This window comes from Eurytemora carolleeae, unplaced genomic scaffold (genome assembly GCF_000591075.1).
Source record: "Eurytemora carolleeae unplaced genomic scaffold, Eaff_2.0 scaffold613, whole genome shotgun sequence".
Classification (NCBI taxonomy): domain Eukaryota; kingdom Metazoa; phylum Arthropoda; class Copepoda; order Calanoida; family Temoridae; genus Eurytemora; species Eurytemora carolleeae.
The window spans coordinates 125,344-143,038 of NW_019396505.1; the positions used below are offsets into that span (position 1 = coordinate 125,344).

The 17,695-nt window shown below is 31.3% G+C and overlaps 1 protein-coding gene across 1 annotated transcript in view; it reads left to right on the forward strand.

Annotated features, from left to right (window-relative positions):
• Positions 1-494: 494 nt before the first annotated feature.
• LOC111704532 (dopamine D2-like receptor) overlaps positions 495-17,695 on the forward strand; it is a 35,170-nt gene continuing 17,969 nt past the window's right edge. Inside the window, exons 1-7 of the mRNA XM_023476789.1 lie at positions 495-553; positions 768-814; positions 7,914-8,002; positions 8,641-8,742; positions 12,379-12,491; positions 13,384-13,436; positions 15,836-15,939. Of these exons, the coding sequence (XP_023332557.1) occupies positions 525-553; positions 768-814; positions 7,914-8,002; positions 8,641-8,742; positions 12,379-12,491; positions 13,384-13,436; positions 15,836-15,939 (537 nt within the window). The 5' untranslated portion in view covers positions 495-524. The remainder of the gene's footprint in view (positions 554-767; positions 815-7,913; positions 8,003-8,640; positions 8,743-12,378; positions 12,492-13,383; positions 13,437-15,835; positions 15,940-17,695) is intronic.

Sequence of the window (17,695 nt, forward strand, 5' to 3'; positions counted from 1 at the left end):
TAAATTACACAATTTTATTTTTATTTCACGGAAGGAAACGGATTTTTTGCCACAAACTCGAATTTACAAATCGCTTTATCTGTACAATCTGATGATGAAAGCCTGATCAAACTTAGACTCCTAATTTTAACAGAATATATAGCGTACACTGTACACTGTACACTGTACACTGTACACTGAAACATCAAAATTTCTACAAAAATTCTAATATATCAGGTTAAAAAGATATAGGATTATAAACATTCAAAGTTTGTGACAAAAAATTTCAGTGCCTTTGTAAAATGTTTTTTTTTCGGATGTAAGGCACAAGTAAGCTATATGCCGAGTCCATTAGCGCGCCTGATCCAATCAGGGTTCAGTCATGTTTTTGTTGTCTATTCTGAACCAATAGAAATAGTATCAGTAAATGGAAATATTTATTTCCACTGAAACTATTGTTGTATTAAGAGTAATGTGAAGTTACGCTCACAGTCTCTTTTACAATGCGCGCATGATATATTCTTAGAATTTTTTAGAATTCTACAATGAGTTTTCCCTCTAGCTTCAACTTTAGGTAGGATCAAAAAATATCCAATTTTACGAAGAAAAAAAATTTTACGATAAATAATGAAACTGTAAAATAAGTCTACAAAGATTAATAGTAAAAACGTTTAAAATGTTTTTTTAAAGGTTATCTTTATCAATCTTAAAATCATTTTAATTAATGACTTTTTTGTATGAGCACAATATTAACAAATAATTGGATATTATTTCATTTAAAATTGCAGTCAAAACATCTCCGCAGAAGACGAAGACGACTTCTTGACATCGCTGGGTAAGCATTTAATATTTAATGGTAGAACTGCCCGGTGTTGCACATGATTATATTATTATTCATAGTCAAAGTTAATCCCACCGTTTACCCGTGTCTGGTATATTTATATATATATATATACATTATTCATTGATACAGGTTTTTGTCCTATCAGGACTCATCAGTATGGCTGAATTTTATCAGTTCTTGATTCTAACAGTTGGGGCTTGGGGCTTAGATTATAGATCAAACACGCTAACCACTGCTCCATCAAACCCTGATTATTGGGTAATGAAATAGGGACCAGAGAGCTCAACCAACTCATTATAAGTTGAGGGCCTTGGATAATGGTACTTAGTACACCTATTTATTACCACAGAGTGTTCAAGTTTAGCGGAAAAACGAGCATATATATATATTTTATCCATAGACACAGTGTTTCGTCCTATTTATTACCACAGAGTGCTCAAGTTTAGCGGACTAAACGAGCATATATATATTTTATCCATAGACACAGTGTTTCGTTCTATTTATTACCACAAGAGGGAATGGTCTCTTTAAATAAAAAGAGGGAATGGTCTCTCTAAATAAAAAGAGGGACTGTTCTCTTTAAATAAAAAAGAGGGAATGGTCTCTTTAAATAAAAAGAGGGACTGGTCCCTTTAAATAAAAAGAGGGACTGGTCTCTTTAAATAAAAAAGAGGGAATGGTCTCTTTAAATAAAAAGAGGGAATGGTCCCTTTAAAAAAAAGATGGAATGGTCCCTTTTTTAATTATTTAGTGTATTTAATGAACTGAAATAGAAATATTATGTTAAAAAAAAATATGAATTTTTCTCACCTAATTTTCTCCGGTTATATTACTGTTTCCCAATTTATATTAAACTGAAAATAATTTGTAAAACACAAGAGACTTCAACGTTGAAAGCCATAACCCGGAAGTAAAATCACGCAACCTCTCTACGAATACGATATTAATTCGAAGTTCAATATTTCAAGACCAGCTCAATGAAAAAGAATGAGACCGCTAATATAAATAGTTTTGGTGCTAGGAAGGTTTTAAAAAAAACCAAGAAAGGGGCGGAATTTTTTTTTTTTTGACAAATATTGAGGTGTGACATTTGTTTCTACATCCATTTTTCAAGGGCTTTTCAAGAATGTAATTTTCAGATCTAGAGCTTTTTGATTTAGAAAAAATCCTCCCTTGCACCCTAAACATTGAAGATAGAGGTCTAATTTTCTTTTGACGAGCAGGCCTTGAAAAATTGAACTTATAGAGACATGTATCACACTCCCCTGTCTTAAATCTTGGGGNTATATTAGACAAAAAAAAATCCCAACCTTAATATGGTTAATGCATTGAAGTAAAATTTTAAAGCGTCTTGAACTAAAAAGGCATTATATTGTTTTTGCCTTATTATACTAGTTTTCCATCAAATAAATTAATTGATCGAATACGCTGGTATCTAAATGGATAAATGATTTATTTATAAGATTTATAAAAGTTGTGGAACAAAATTTATCATTTTTCAAATAAACATTATGGAAAAATACAGAACAAATTATCCAACCACAGTTTAGAAATCGTTATGGAAAGATGGACAGATATGGAATAAACTGAATAAATTTAACAGATAACATGGCATTTCTCCTTTAGCGATGAGATTTGAAAAAAAGTTGAATTATCTTGGAGATATTGGCTCTTTCATTTAATTTGTTCCAAGTCAGAAACTTTTCAGAAAGTAGATTAACACATGAGTAAGCATGAGACCTTTGAGAAAAAGTATCTTAGAACTAATTTTATTCCTGGAAGTTGAAAAGAGGGGAGCTAGAGAGGATTATAGATGTAAATATTGTGCAGACAACAGGAATATTTTTTAGTGGCCAAAGTATTGTTAAAAGCATTGAATATCCTTCATAGATAAAGATAGATTGCGCATAAGACGACATTTTTCATCTTGAAAGAAGTAAATGTACAGAGATGTTTTAAAGATATTTCTATTATATAGATTAACTAGGTCGGTTGTGAACATTGGCTGTTCTTATGCCATTGAGTACTTGTGGTGTACATGAGTTCTGTAGGGAGAAATTTAAGTTAGTCTAGTCCTTCTCATGTCCTTCTTCAGTTCTCGTCAACATGATATATTGCTCAGTGAAATAATTTGATATTCTCAAAATAAAATTCACTCCTGAGTGGTTTAATAAGTATGAAATCCATTAAAACACCAAACCACCCCGTTTATCATTGAAGTATACTTTGACCCCTAGAAGTATGAGATCGCGGACTGTACAATTCTTGGTGATTTTGCGTACATAAGCTATCTATGTTTATTTATTTATCTATGATATCCTTCTTCATAGTTTGTCAAATAATGCGACAAGAAATGAATGATGATTGACAAAAATCATTAATAGTTTCGATAAAAGATTGATTTTATATGTTTTCATCATCTTCATCACCCGCGCAAGCCTAATGTGATTTGCTCAATGTAAAACGACCGTTTTTCGTTTCGTTTTTAGACAAAAACGATAGTTTTGAAAACGAACCACTCGTTCTGAACTTTCAAAAAACGAAAAACTATCGTTATGAAATTTTTTTTGATAGTGAATCTCAGTTTTATGACAATTAATTTCAATTTTTTTTCAGGAAGATGAGGTTTTGAATGTTGTCTTAAATGGTTTTTTTATCGAGACAAATAACCTGAATGTTTTCTAACCTCGGGTTTTCTGACCAAAAAATGTATTTTCTCATTAGTTTAGACTTTGAATCGATTCAATATTAATGCTATCTGATATTTCTATAAAGGAACTGAGTTTTTAAATGTTTTTTAAATCTTTATCATTACAATTCAATGTAGTTGACTCTTTATATTTCTTTATATTTCGGCATGTTAGATCATGTTAGATCATAATAGATCATGTTAGATCATGTTAGATAAAATTAGCTAGGTTAGAAATATCACAGGTTTACACCATTAATTAAGTTACAAAGATATAGGGATCAGAAAATTTGAGTTTATAGTAAAAACTTAGTTCCCCATAAAAGATTATATTTTATAGTTTTTATATGCATTTTTTTCACGCCTTAGCAAAGTTTTTTTGGAGTTAAGCTTATTCATAATTCTGTCTGTAATCTTTTTCAACTTTTGATAGAATTATATTTATATTCTGCTTTGATGAATAAAACAGATGAAAGGGAGTCACTGACCGAATTCGGATTTGTTCCTGGATTTATCCTTTGATACAAATAGAAATTGACCTACTAAGAATCGCAGTACGGTCGTATTTCAAAAACAAACAAAACTATTGCTTTTAGACTCCAATATTGTACCTTTAAAGGGAGTGTTCGCAAAAAATTAAAGGGGCCATAGGCTAACGTCGAATGAATGCGATGGTGATCGCTACTAATCTCATTTCTATCTGTTGCATCTGTAAGGAGAAGATAGTTCAACACAACTCAAACCAAAGAGTGTATAGCGTAGCGTCCATACAAATTCAAAGAGTTATAATATTTCACTCAAATCGTAAATAATTCAATTTAATTCATATTGGTGCATAATCAAGTTTACTCCTGAAGTCACAATTATAAAGAGGAGGAGAAGGCCTTTTTCTCTTGATAAAATCTTAATCAAAACAAAATGACGCTTTGAGGACATTTCGCCTCTTAGAATTATTTTTTTAGATTTTAAAATTGTTGTCTTAATACATGTAGATTTCAATTGAGAAATCTTATAAAACTTTAAAAATGAGGCTAAATTGAACAGTGTTGCTCCAATATTTTTCTCCAATCTGTCATTAGTTTATTGTGGAATGTTTACTATATTTTTTGTTATTTAATAATTTTTTTAAAAGATTCTGAAAACGTACCCACCCAAATTCATGATTTTGAAAGTCGACTTTGCGGACAAACTCAGTGATTATACATCGTAGAAACGTTTTTTATGTCTCAAATGAATGCTAAAGAACTTTTCCACAATACTGCATACTCAGATCAACTACCATACATAGCCGGCCACTCCCTTTAATAGGGAGGTCCGTTGTGTACATCGCTTCATTTCTCTATGATATTTGTTCTTACAGTACATTTGTGTACATTATAAATATCCATCCCCCCCCCCCCCAACACTGTAACTATGGAGGAAATTCTGATATTATCCTTTATCTAATTCAATTAGATGTAAATAATTGATTTGTATGGATAATGCACATCAAGTAAATAGTAATTCTACCATGATCTTTTCGCCAATTATTAATAACTAAACAATTCTTATTTAAAAAGTGTACACGATATTTAAGTATTTTTTAAACGTTAAAAATTAAAATAATGTACATTGTGTATTTTCAGGTAACTGTGAGAAATTTTGCTGAAATGCAATAATTTTCTTTTCAAACCATGGTTCAAGTGTCAAACTTTGCCTTGCCAACAAAATCAATAAAAAAGTTTCTTTGTAGAGCGCGATCATCAAACTGGAATGATATTTTTCCATTAAAGTTGATTTATGTCCTAGCTTGGGAACCCAGCTCTGCCAAGGGAACTAAAAGTTACTCCCGCCGTTTACCCGCACTTGAACGATTTTAATCGGAAAACTAAATTTTCTCTTTTTAAGTCGACCCACTCAACTTTGAATCATAAAACCAAGCTACAACATTCTCGTGGGCCTTCTGGGTTCCCCAATCAAAATTTGAGGCAAATCACTCCAGGGTTTCCAGAGTTATGATCGAACAAACAAACATACACCCAAACAGAGATTACAACTTTATATATGATGTATAAAAATTTATTTACAAACAAAGATACACATACATATATTAATGGTGTAGTTTACTTTTGTTCAGATATTTCGAATATATAGTGTTTTACAAAAAATATGCTAAATTATGCAAAAATAGGCGACATTGATCAGTACTCATTGCATGACATATTTATTATTTTAGTTATTCATTATTATCGAATCGAAACATATATATTATTCATTCTTGTATTTTTTCTTGTAAATTCTGAACTTTCCATGCATGGCCTGGCTCCAATTGGAACATCAATAAATTTGTTTAAGTAATCAAACTATTGAAAAATTAGCCTCATGATGAGAAAAATGTGACACTGTGGGACATATTGGAAAAAATATTATGCTCGATTATTCCTATAAGGGGTAGATTTATTTGGATAAAATATTTAAATAGTTTTAAAAAACTTCCGGAAAAAATCCGTTCGTAATTGACAACCAGGAAAAAAGTGCATTTATATGAAAATCAAAAGTATTTTCTTCATTTTTTGCTTGAAAACAACTCTTTGATCAATGTCAAAAGACGACTTAATTATTGGAAAAACATGCAAAAGACGACTTAATTATTGGAAAAACATGCAAAAGACGACTTAATTATTGGAAAAACATGCAAAAGAAAAATACCTTTAATCATTAGAGAAGACGACATTTGTTACAATCTTTATTCAAAACAAAAAATAGCCTTTGATTTGACCTTTGTAAACATATTGAAAAAAAGAGTTGATTTATTTGGATAACAAAGTTTTCAATAGTTAATAAAACAGATTCGGAATATATTTCCGCAAAATAGTTTGAACAGATTTGGAATATATTTCCGCAACGTAGTTTTAACAGATTTGGAATATAATTCCGCAAAACAGTTTAAACAGATTCGAAATGTATTTCCGCAAAATAGTTTAAACAGATTCGGAATATATTTCCGCAAAATAGTTTAAACAAATTCAGAATATATTTCAGCAAAATAGTTTAAACAGATTCAGAATATATTTCCGCAAAATAGTTTAAAGAGATTCAAAATATACTTCCGCAAAATAGTTTAAACAGATTCGACATGTATTTCCGCAAAATTGTTTAAACAGATTCGGAATATATTTCCGCAAAATAGTTTGAACAGATTCGAAATATATTTCAGCAAAATAGTTTATACAGATTCGGAATATATTTCTGCAAAAGAGTTTAAACTGATTCGGAATATATTTACGCAAAATAGTTTAAACAGATTCGGAATATATTTCAGCAAAATAGTTTAAACTGATTCGGAATACATTTACGCAAAATAGTTTAAACTGATTCGGAATATATTTCAACAAAATAGTTTAAACTGATTCGGAATATATTTAAGCAAAATAGTTTAAACAGATTCTGAATATATTTCCGCAAAATAGTTTAAACAGATTCGGAATATATTTCAGCAAAATAGTTTAAACAGATTCGGAATATATTTCCGCAAAATAGTTTGTACAGATTCGAAATATATTTCAGCAAAATAGTTTAAACAGATTCGAAATATATTTCAGCAAAATAGTTTATACATATTTGGAATATTTTCCCGCAAAATAGTTTAAACTGATTCGGAATATATTTCAGCAAAATAGTTTATACAGATTCGGGATATTTTTCCGCAAAATAGTTTAAACAGATTCAGAATATACTTCCGCAAAATAGTTTAAACAGATTCAGAATATACTTCCGCAAAATAATTTAAACAGATTCGGAATATATTTCAGCAAAATAGTTTATACAGATTCAGAATATATTTCCGCAAAATAGTTTATACAGATTCAGAATATATTCCCGCAAAATAGTTTAAACAGATTCAGAATATATTTCCGCAAAATAGTTTAAACAAATTCAGAATATATTTCAGCAAAATAGTTTAAACAGATTCAGAATATATTTCCGCAAAATAGTTTAAAGAGATTCAAAATATACTTCCGCAAAATAGTTTAAACAGATTCGACATGTATTTCCGCAAAATTGTTTAAACAGATTCGGAATATATTTCCGCAAAATAGTTTGAACAGATTCGAAATATATTTCAGCAAAATAGTTTTTACAGATTCGGAATATATTTCTGCAAAAGAGTTTAAACTGATTCGGAATATATTTACGCAAAATAGTTTAAACAGATTCGGAATATATTTCAGTAAAATAGTTTATACAGATTCGGGATATTTTTCCGCAAAATAGTTTAAACAGATTCAGAATATATTTCCGCAACATAAAATAATTAGTACGAAAGTGACAACCAGCACAAAAAGTGCATTTATAAGACATTTCGTGATGTTGAACTTTTTTCCTTAAAAAAGTATTTTATGATTATTTTTTTATTTTTAGAAAAGAAGAACTTATGGCCGCTGCTTCTGTTATTGCTGTGCACAATGGTTGTTTTCGGGAATGTTCTTGTTATTCTCTCTGTGGCGAAGGAAACAGTCAAATTCTAAAAATTTTAAATTACGATTAGATTTGACATTAGAGGATACATATGAGACCATTAATGTTTATTTAATGTTAATATTAACATACAAATGTTAATGTTAATCAATATTATTACATTAATGTTACAGGTTAATGTTCTTGTTAATGCATATTTTAACATTATGTACTGACAAAAAAAAACTTCATTGAATTCTTTCAATGTTAATGTTAATCTTAATATTAACACTGTATACTGACAATCATAACCTTTAATCAATTGTTCTGGTATTTGGATTAGGTCCTAAATATCTTTTACCAAATAGTTTAATTTTTAACTGCAATGTAGCATTTCTAATTGATTTCTGTAATTAATTTTTTGATTGATGGGTAGAATTAAAGATCAGAATGATTTAATTGTCGCTTTTAAATGTCCACTCCGTGCTAGAATACACTGGCAGGGTTTCTTGTCCCTAATTTCCCGCAATATAAATAAGAATATCTACCAAATCATAGATCAAAGGAAGGTTTACAGGGAATGTTTGTAAATCGAATATGCCACTCATGATATGAGAGGTCACTTAAAACTACGCTAACAGTCCCTTTAAAGGATATTATGAATTAAATATATTGACGGTTGAATGCCCAGGAGAGAGCGCTACAAAATATAACAAACTACTTTATTGTCTCCTTGGCTGTAGCTGATCTTATGGTGGCCGGTATAGTTATGCCGTTCTATACATACACCTTGGTAATATAAAAACTAGACTAGACTAGACTAGACTAGACTAGACTAGACTAGACTAGACTAGACTAGTCTAGACTACACTAGACTAGACTAGAATAGACTAGACTAGACTAGACTAGACTAGACTAGACTAGACTAGACTAGACTAGACTAGACTAGACTAGACTAGGCTAGACTAGACTAGACTAGACTAAACTAGACTATAACTAGACTAGACTAGACTAGACAAGACTAGACTAGACTAGACTAGACTAGACAAGACTAGAATATACTAGACTAGACTAGACTAGACTAGACTAGACTAGACTAGACTAGACTAGACTAGACTAGCCTAGACTAGACTAGACCTAGACTTACGGAGACAGAAGAGATTTAAGTTTCACCTAAATAAAGTTTGACATCATTCTCACGGCTTTGAAGATTTCAACATGATGTAATCATTGCAATACTTTAGTCTATCGACATATTTTATGCCCTAACGTAAAACATAGCTTTATCTTCAAGATTTAGAAACTTAAAAACACATAATAAGCGAAGGACGAGGATTTCGAGGTGGCTCAGACGAGAAAATGAGGAGAATGTGGCTCGGACGAGAAATTGTTGTGGCTGGCTTTCCTCCCCTCGTATTATAGATTATCATGCACAATTTAACTTTTTGATAAAAACCTGGCAACATTTTTTTTAATATAAAAATGTTTAGCTTACCCTTGAAAACTGAATTTTAGAACACTACCCCTGCAAGCTGGAGATGAGAACAAACATCATCTCCCTAACCTATATTTTATCTAAAATTTCAACTTGTCTCCATATTGATACTTTTTACTCTAAAATAGTTAAAAAATCCTTCACATATCAAAAGAAGAGAAGCATACGTTTCTCAAAATGCAAGTCAATATTTCAAACTTTAATCTTTCAGTAAAAATAAAAATTGCAATACAATATATTTAAGAAAAAATTGGCCATTAATACATACCATAGTTAATAAAATATATTTCTTGCCTACTTTTTTTCCTTTTATTTTTGTTCTTGGTTTAATTTTTTTAGGTAGGTGGGTACATACCTAAAGTCCCCCCCCCCCTCCCTCCCAAGCTACTGGCCTGCTTCCAGGATCTTATTCCCATTAATATTTAACTTTTAGCTTTGCACACTCGTAATAGAAGCCAATAAATGTCATACAACCACTTTACTGTGCAAACACATTAAGACATTATGTAAACTATGTACTATGAAGTGTACTGTATCCAATACATAGTACATACCAACACCAGCAATGTATGTCTAAGGTCTAGAGATGGGCATCGTTTTTTTGAATTAACGTAATTTTTCGCGTAAAAGAGTGTCGTTCAGGAAAAAGCGAACGATGGGGAACGAAATGGATTGCTCAAAGAAATAGAAAAATTATCAAGTTTTAAAAACGAACAAAAAAGACGAGCGATTTTTCAAATCATTTGAACCAACTTGCAAAAATATCGAACGGTTTAGTTACTGAAGGAACGAACGGGTTTTTCAACGAACGTTTTTACTGAATAAATAATTTTACTGAACAATTGCTTGGTATGAAAGCGAACGAAATAAATGGAAAATGAACGATAATTTTGAGAACAAAAGAAATCATTTTTTGAACGATTGAAAAAAAACCCGAAAAAATGGGTCGTTAACGAACAATTAAGGAACAAAATGATAAAAACTCTAACGTTTCCATCTCTATGGGGGGAGGTTGGGGGGGGGGGGCGTCATTATCGGTTAACTTTGTATTTTTTTTAGATATACATGCTGATGTTTTTCACAGATTTGTGGAAAGTACATATCTACAAAAGAAATTGTTTTTAATATCATATGTTTTTCTTTTTTATAATATATACTTTATATAAGACAAAGTTTATCTGACCTGACATACAATTAGAGGAATATATACAGTTTTCTCTATTTATAAGCTTTCATTGAATATATACTGTTTTCTCCTTTTATAAGCTTTCATAGAATATACTGTTTTCTCTATAAATAAGCTTTCATTGAATATATACTGTTTTCTCCTTTTATAAGCTTTCATAGAATATACTGTTTTCTCTATAAATAAGCTTTCATTGAATATATACTGTTTTCTCCTTTTATAAGCTTTCATAGAATATACTGTTTTCTCTATAGATAAGCTTTCATTGAATATATACTGTTTTCTCTATAAATAAGCTTTCATTGAATATATACTGTTTTCTCCATAAATAAGCTTTCATTGAATATATACAGAGATGGAATTTAAAGAATTTAAGCCGCGGTTTAAATCCGCCAAAACCCGGTTTAAATGAAGCACCGGTTTAAATCTTGAAACATTTGATACAATTTTAAGTGGAACCAATCATATTTAAACCGCGGCTTAAATTTAAACCGCCGCTCAAATTCTTTAAATTCGGCCACTGTTTTCTCTATTTATAAGCTTTCATTGAATATATACTTTTTTTCTATTTATAAGCTTTCATTGAATATATACTGTTTTCTCTATTTATAAGCTTTCATTGAATATATACTGTTTTCTCTATTTATAAGCTTTTAGACATCATGAAATATATTATTTTCTTGTTTTTATTTAAGTTCTAAATTTTACAAGAAAAAAATATGGGAAATGATTAATCGCCTCACATTCTTATTTTCTTTAACCTTTGCAACCCTCTGGTTGCAGACCTTGGATATTACATAAATTTCCCTAGATATGGATTGTTCATTTGGCGTACAGTCCCGTTTTGCCTTATAAAGTATGTGTACTGCAAAGCTTGAGCTAGCTCCTTGAAAGTTGGACCGGTACTTTAAATTTTAAACCAAATTAGATTATATGAAATATTAAGGAAAATGAAAAATGTAATTATAAGAGAATATAGATATATACTGTAATTGGTAAATAATGTATGCCTTGTCAGATCCAGAATATTTAATGTGTGGAGAGGGAATTATGTGTGGATATGATACATCGACAAATATATAAATAGTTTATTTTTAAGAAAAAATAAATGCGTTCGAATAAACTATGAGTAATTTTTAAGATAAATGTTTACAGCTGTTCTATGGAAAAAGGTATGAGTCTTTGCCACAAACTCCGATTTTCTAATATCTTTATCTTTAATTGCAACCGTATATCGTAGAGCTTTGCTTTTTCAAGTGATAATTTCTGTTGAATCAAGTAATCTAATTTTGAAATATGAAAGGTTCAACCCATCAGGTGGCAAAGATATAGGGATTAGATAATTTGAGTTTGTGGCAAAAACTCAACTCAATTAAAGATCATACATGTTATACCTCCTGGGCTAGGACATCCGAAAATCTGCTCAAATCAATTGTTAGCAAGGAAATGTTTATTATTTAAAAATTCACTTTTTTTAAATGTCTTTACAATCCCAATATTTTAATAATTCTTCATGGCATGTAAGATTTATGATACACAATAAATTCTGGTTAATTTTCATATACCGCGACCGGGCCGACGCGACGTTTAACCAGCCATAGCTGCAGTACAGTACACATACAGGTAAACCGGTACAGTACACCAAATGAATCTTCCCCTTCTAGAGAGATTCTAATAGTGGATATATCCTACGTATAAAATGTCAATTTGTGAAATTATTTTATATGTCCCAACGCCACTTTATTTAGGTAAACTGGGGAGTGTGGGCCCTGCCAGTTGGGATTTGCGACTTCTACATTGCTATGGATGTTGTCTGCAGTACATCTAGTATATTCAACCTTGTAGCCATCAGTCTAGACAGGTTATTTAGCAATATTATACACTTCGAAAAATGTAAAGGCACAGAATCTATCCTAGAATTCATTATGGGCGCAAGGCGGCTCCATCTTTCAGTTCATGCGTGTTTCAGACCATGTCTTCAAGCTACAGGGTGTCCCACGAAACATGACAATTGATAAACAGATATGAATGTCGTCTTCCATATACTGTATTAAATATTAAAGGCTTTTTGTAGTTTATTTCGTTAAAAAAAATCTTTTGCTTGAATATATTTTACTTTTAAATCAATTTTACTGTAAAATGACTCCTATATAATATTTTTATTATTGTCTAGCTTTGGTATCAAACAACAAAATTAGGAAAGAAGACATTTTAAACTATTCACCAACTGTCATGTTTCGTGGGACACCCTGTATCTGAACGTTAACATTTTACGCTAGTCACAAAAACCTTTTACTACATTTTAACCAACAAATGCGTAGAATTACCACCCACTCTGCAAAGTTTTCGTGAGAAAATTTGTTTTTTTTTCATGCTGAAAAGACGATGAAATTGTGCACAACAACTTGTTCAGGATATTACAAATTTTCCTTAACCACGGGGTCCCTCGCCCAAATATGGTCTTAGGAACCCTTGGTAGCGAAAAATTCCCATAACTTCCCTGTTAAGTACTTATTTTTTAACTTAAATAATTTTTTTATTTTACAATATTTTTAAATATTTTTATGATATCAGATGGAAATATTTTGAGATTTCTATATTTCTTGTTCTTCATTTTTTTCTTGTTGTTGGTCCATCCTTCAACCATACTTCGGCTAATTTTGAAAATAAAAAGAAAGAATTTTGTTGGATGTCATTGTAGTTTGCCGTGTTACAAGTAATATTTATTTTATAAAATAACTATTATTTTCTAGATTCTGCGCCGTGACATCTCCCATTAGCTACAGTCAGCACAGAAAAAACACAGGTTTGAAAGAGATTATCAAGTTTTTCCATACCTAGTTCTGTGCAATGTTATAATGCCAGGGAAGTTAATTGTAGTTGCGTTTACTCATGCGTACATCATGAAAACCAGTTCTCTCTGGCGGAATTTGTAAACACGAATAGATGCATCAGTGTTAGTTTAGTACCAGAGGAGGTTAAAAGCATTAAATTTTGAAAATTTTGATAATTCACATAATAGTTTCCTCTGACCAGAATATTTCATTGATTCTTAATGTGAATGATGTATCCCATGTCAGGGTTTGACATCCGTCTTGTGTTTACATTACCGCCCAGAGACAGTGCACTGCAGCACAAAAGATGCGCACACCTCTGAAATAACTTTCCTGGCATTATTATAACCTTGGTTCTCTAACTAAGTTTCCAACAAATATGTTGCAAACAGTTAATTGGTATATTTGTCTACCCTATACCCTTTACTTAATAATCATATTTGCTCGTTTCTTCATAAAAGAACTCCATTTACATTGATTTATTGCAGTGGTAGGCGATTATAACAATATATTGAATACTTTTTTTTATTCTTGTTTTAATTGTTAAAAAGCTTTTTTCGAATTACAAGTTTACAAAATAAACAAACAAACAAATTTAGGAACATATTGCAATTCCAACCAGCTCTGGAGTCAAGGGGGTCCCACCAAAAAATGGACACTCTTATTTCAATTAAACGGAATATTTGCCTCAAACTCTAATATTATTGTTCATATATCTTAGCAACCTGTGCGATTTTAATATTTTAATTTTGGAAAATTTGATCTAGCAAAATTCTGTGTTTGAAAAATTAAAGGACTTCGACATTGGGTATAATAAAGATAAAGACATAACATTTTTTTTGAAAGTGAACAGTCTTCATATCTTATAAAATTAAAATATCTTATTTGAAAGACCTGCAGAACTGTACAGCTTCTAGCTACAGCACTACCATGCAATAAGCCATTTACATAAAAATATTTAATTCGTATAAAAAAAGGAAACAAAACTAAATTTGTTTTCCTTGCGTAATTTTGTGAATAAAATAATACTAAAACAGAGTGATTTTGGAAATAACTAAAAATGAAAATGGTTTAAAAACATATAATAGGTGTAATGTTTCTTAAGGAATCTGTAGGTTCAAATTGAATTTTAAAGTTTTGTTTTGTGTTCTCAGCATTCTTTAAACAATTACTATAGTTTTTGCAGGAAGCAGTATTAACGTTTAGCATTACCGTTCATGTTACCTTAAGCTGTCCCAATAATTTAGAAATTTTTGTACAAAAGAAGAAAATTGAAAACTAAAACAAATTTTTTTAAATAGACCTAAAATATAAAGTAACATTTAAAGCTTATTTTAATTATTTTGGTAAATTTGAATTCAAACTTTTAGTAAGTTAAGCAATTGAAAATTCATAAAATAAAACTCTTCGCTCAAATTTATATGCATAGCTATAGCTGCCCAAACAGCTGGATTTGTATAAAAATTGGGGAAACAAATCTAATTTTTTTTGTCTTTTTTGAAAATGTGAAAACCCCGAAACTAAAATGGAACTTCTCTAGAAATTATTTTTAAGACATCAGAGTAAAACTCATAAACGAAACAAAATTTGTTTTTTCATTTTTCAATCTTCCTTCAAACAAGATGCTTGGTGTGTTTATTTATGCAAATTGGTTTTCCACCTTTTCCCTTCATGTTGAATTTAAAAATGGAATATTAAAACAATATTCATTTTGGTTTAAATTTTAGGAAGCTGAGCATGATTATTAAATTTGATAAATTTCTTTATTATTATAGTCGTTTTTCAATCATTACCATCTTCAATAGTATAGGTCAGGAATAGTATTAGATACTAGCTGAAGTACTTATATGTTCCATCAATAAAGTTTGCCAATTTGTTCCAACCAGCAATAGTATAGCTATACATAAATATTTATTAACTAGGCTTTTAGGGCGCTTCGCGCCAATCTTCAATTTAAATTGTGAACATGTTCTTTTTGTTACATTTTAAAACCAAGAAGAAAAAATTTTTGCGGATTTAAAAAAAAAATTCGCGGATTTTCAAGAATTTAATTTTTTACAAAATTAAAAACCTCTAAAACACATTTTTTTAAAGATTTTATCATTCATAAACCTTCCTTGTGGTCACGTGATGTCCCTCAAAAAATTTGGGCCCGATCGGTTCAGCCGTTTTGACGTTTATTGGATACAAACAGACAGACAGACACCCAAACAAACAAGCCAAATTTATATATAGATGAGTTAACCGTTTAACCGTTGCGCGTGGGAAAAAAAGTTTAGAGGACAAATTTTTAATGTTGAAAAAATTTGCCAGCTATCGCGAACATATTTCTACATGAGCGAATATCTTTATCAAATAGAAAATAATTTAGGAAGAGCCTACCTAGTGATTACAATCTGCTGGGCAGCATCCTTAGCTATAGGATCCCCTATACTTCTGGGCATAAACCAGCGCGAGAGCGTGGAGAACAATCAGGTTAAATAACTTTACTCGTATCAAGGTTATAATGAAAGGAAAGTTATTTCAAAGGTGTGCGCATCTTTTGTACTGCAGTGTACTGTCTTTGGTTGGTAATGTAAACGCAAGACGGATGTCACAGCCTGACATGGGATCCATCTTTCACATAAAAAATCAATGAAATATTCTGGTCATAAGAAATTATTATGTGAATTATCAAAATTATCATAATTTAATGCTTTTATCCTCCTCGGATACTAAACGAACACTGATGCAGAGAGAACTGGTTTCAATATGTAAGCAGAGTATACGCAACTGCAATTAACTTTCCTTACATTATAACCTTGACACGTACGACATCTCTAGCTTTGATTTTACGCACAAGCATTAGAAGAGAAAATTTATCTGGTTCCATGTTAAAAAATACCAAAGTTTAAGTTTTCTAATAGCTTAATTCTAAAACAGGAGTTATGTTTAAGATTTCAACCTAGTACGTACAATCTACAATCTACGAAACCATCAACACCATGGAAATCAAAACCGGTTTTTCAAAAGTTAAAGAGTACATCTTAACTTGACACGCTGATTGGTTAAACTTTTAACTTCTTTCTTGGATATTGAATGCGTTTTAAAATAATCCTGGGTTTCGTAAAACCAGAAGTTGAAGCATTAATCTTGATATCCACCATTCTAAAGTTTTTAACTCTGTTTGAGTATGGCTTTGTAAAGTAAAATAAAATCTTGGGTTTAGAAGTAGAGATCCTAGGTTTTTGGGTTAAAGATCATATGGTTTGGAGTAATAATCCCAGTGTCTGGACTACTGATTCCAGGATTCAAAGTAATGATCCATGGGCTTGGAGTAATGATCCCAGGGTTTGGAGTAATAATCCCAGTGTCTGGACTACTGATTCCAGGATTCAAAGTAATGATCCATGGGCTTGGAGTAATGATCCCAGGGTTTGGAGTAATAATCCCAGTGTCTGGACTACTGATTCCAGGATTCAAAGTAATTATACATGGGCTTGGTAATTATCCCAGGGTTTGGAGTAATGATACATGGGTTTGGAGTAATGATCCATGGGTTTGGAGTAATGATCCATGGGTTTGGAGTAATAATCCCTGGGCTTGCAGTAATGATCCATGGGTTTGGAGTAATGATCCATGGGTTTGGAGTAATGATCCATGGGTTTGGAGTAATGATCCATGGGTTTGGAGTAATGATCCATGGGTTTGGAGTAATGATCCATGGGTTTGGAGTAATGATCCATGGGTTTGGAGTAATGATCCATGGGTTTGGAGTAATGATCCATGGGTTTGGAGTAATGATCCATGGGTTTGGAGTAATGATCCATGGGTTTGGAGTAATGATCCATGGGTTTGGAGTAATGATCCATGGGTTTGGAGTAATGATCCATGGGTTTGGAGTAATGATCCATGGGTTTGGAGTAATGATCCATGGGTTTGGAGTAATGATCCATGGGTTTGGAGTAATGATCCATGGGTTTGGAGTAATGATCCATGGGTTTGGAGTAATGATCCATGGGTTTGGAGTAATGATCCATGGGTTTGGAGTAATGATCCATGGGTTTGGAGTAATGATCCATGGGTTTGGAGTAATGATCCATGGGTTTGGAGTAATAATCCCTGGGCTTGCAGTAATGATCCATGGGTTTGGAGTAATGATCCATGGGTTTGGAGTAATGATCCATGGGTTTGGAGTAATGATCCATGGGTTTGGAGTAATGATCCATGGGTTTGGAGTAATAATCCATGG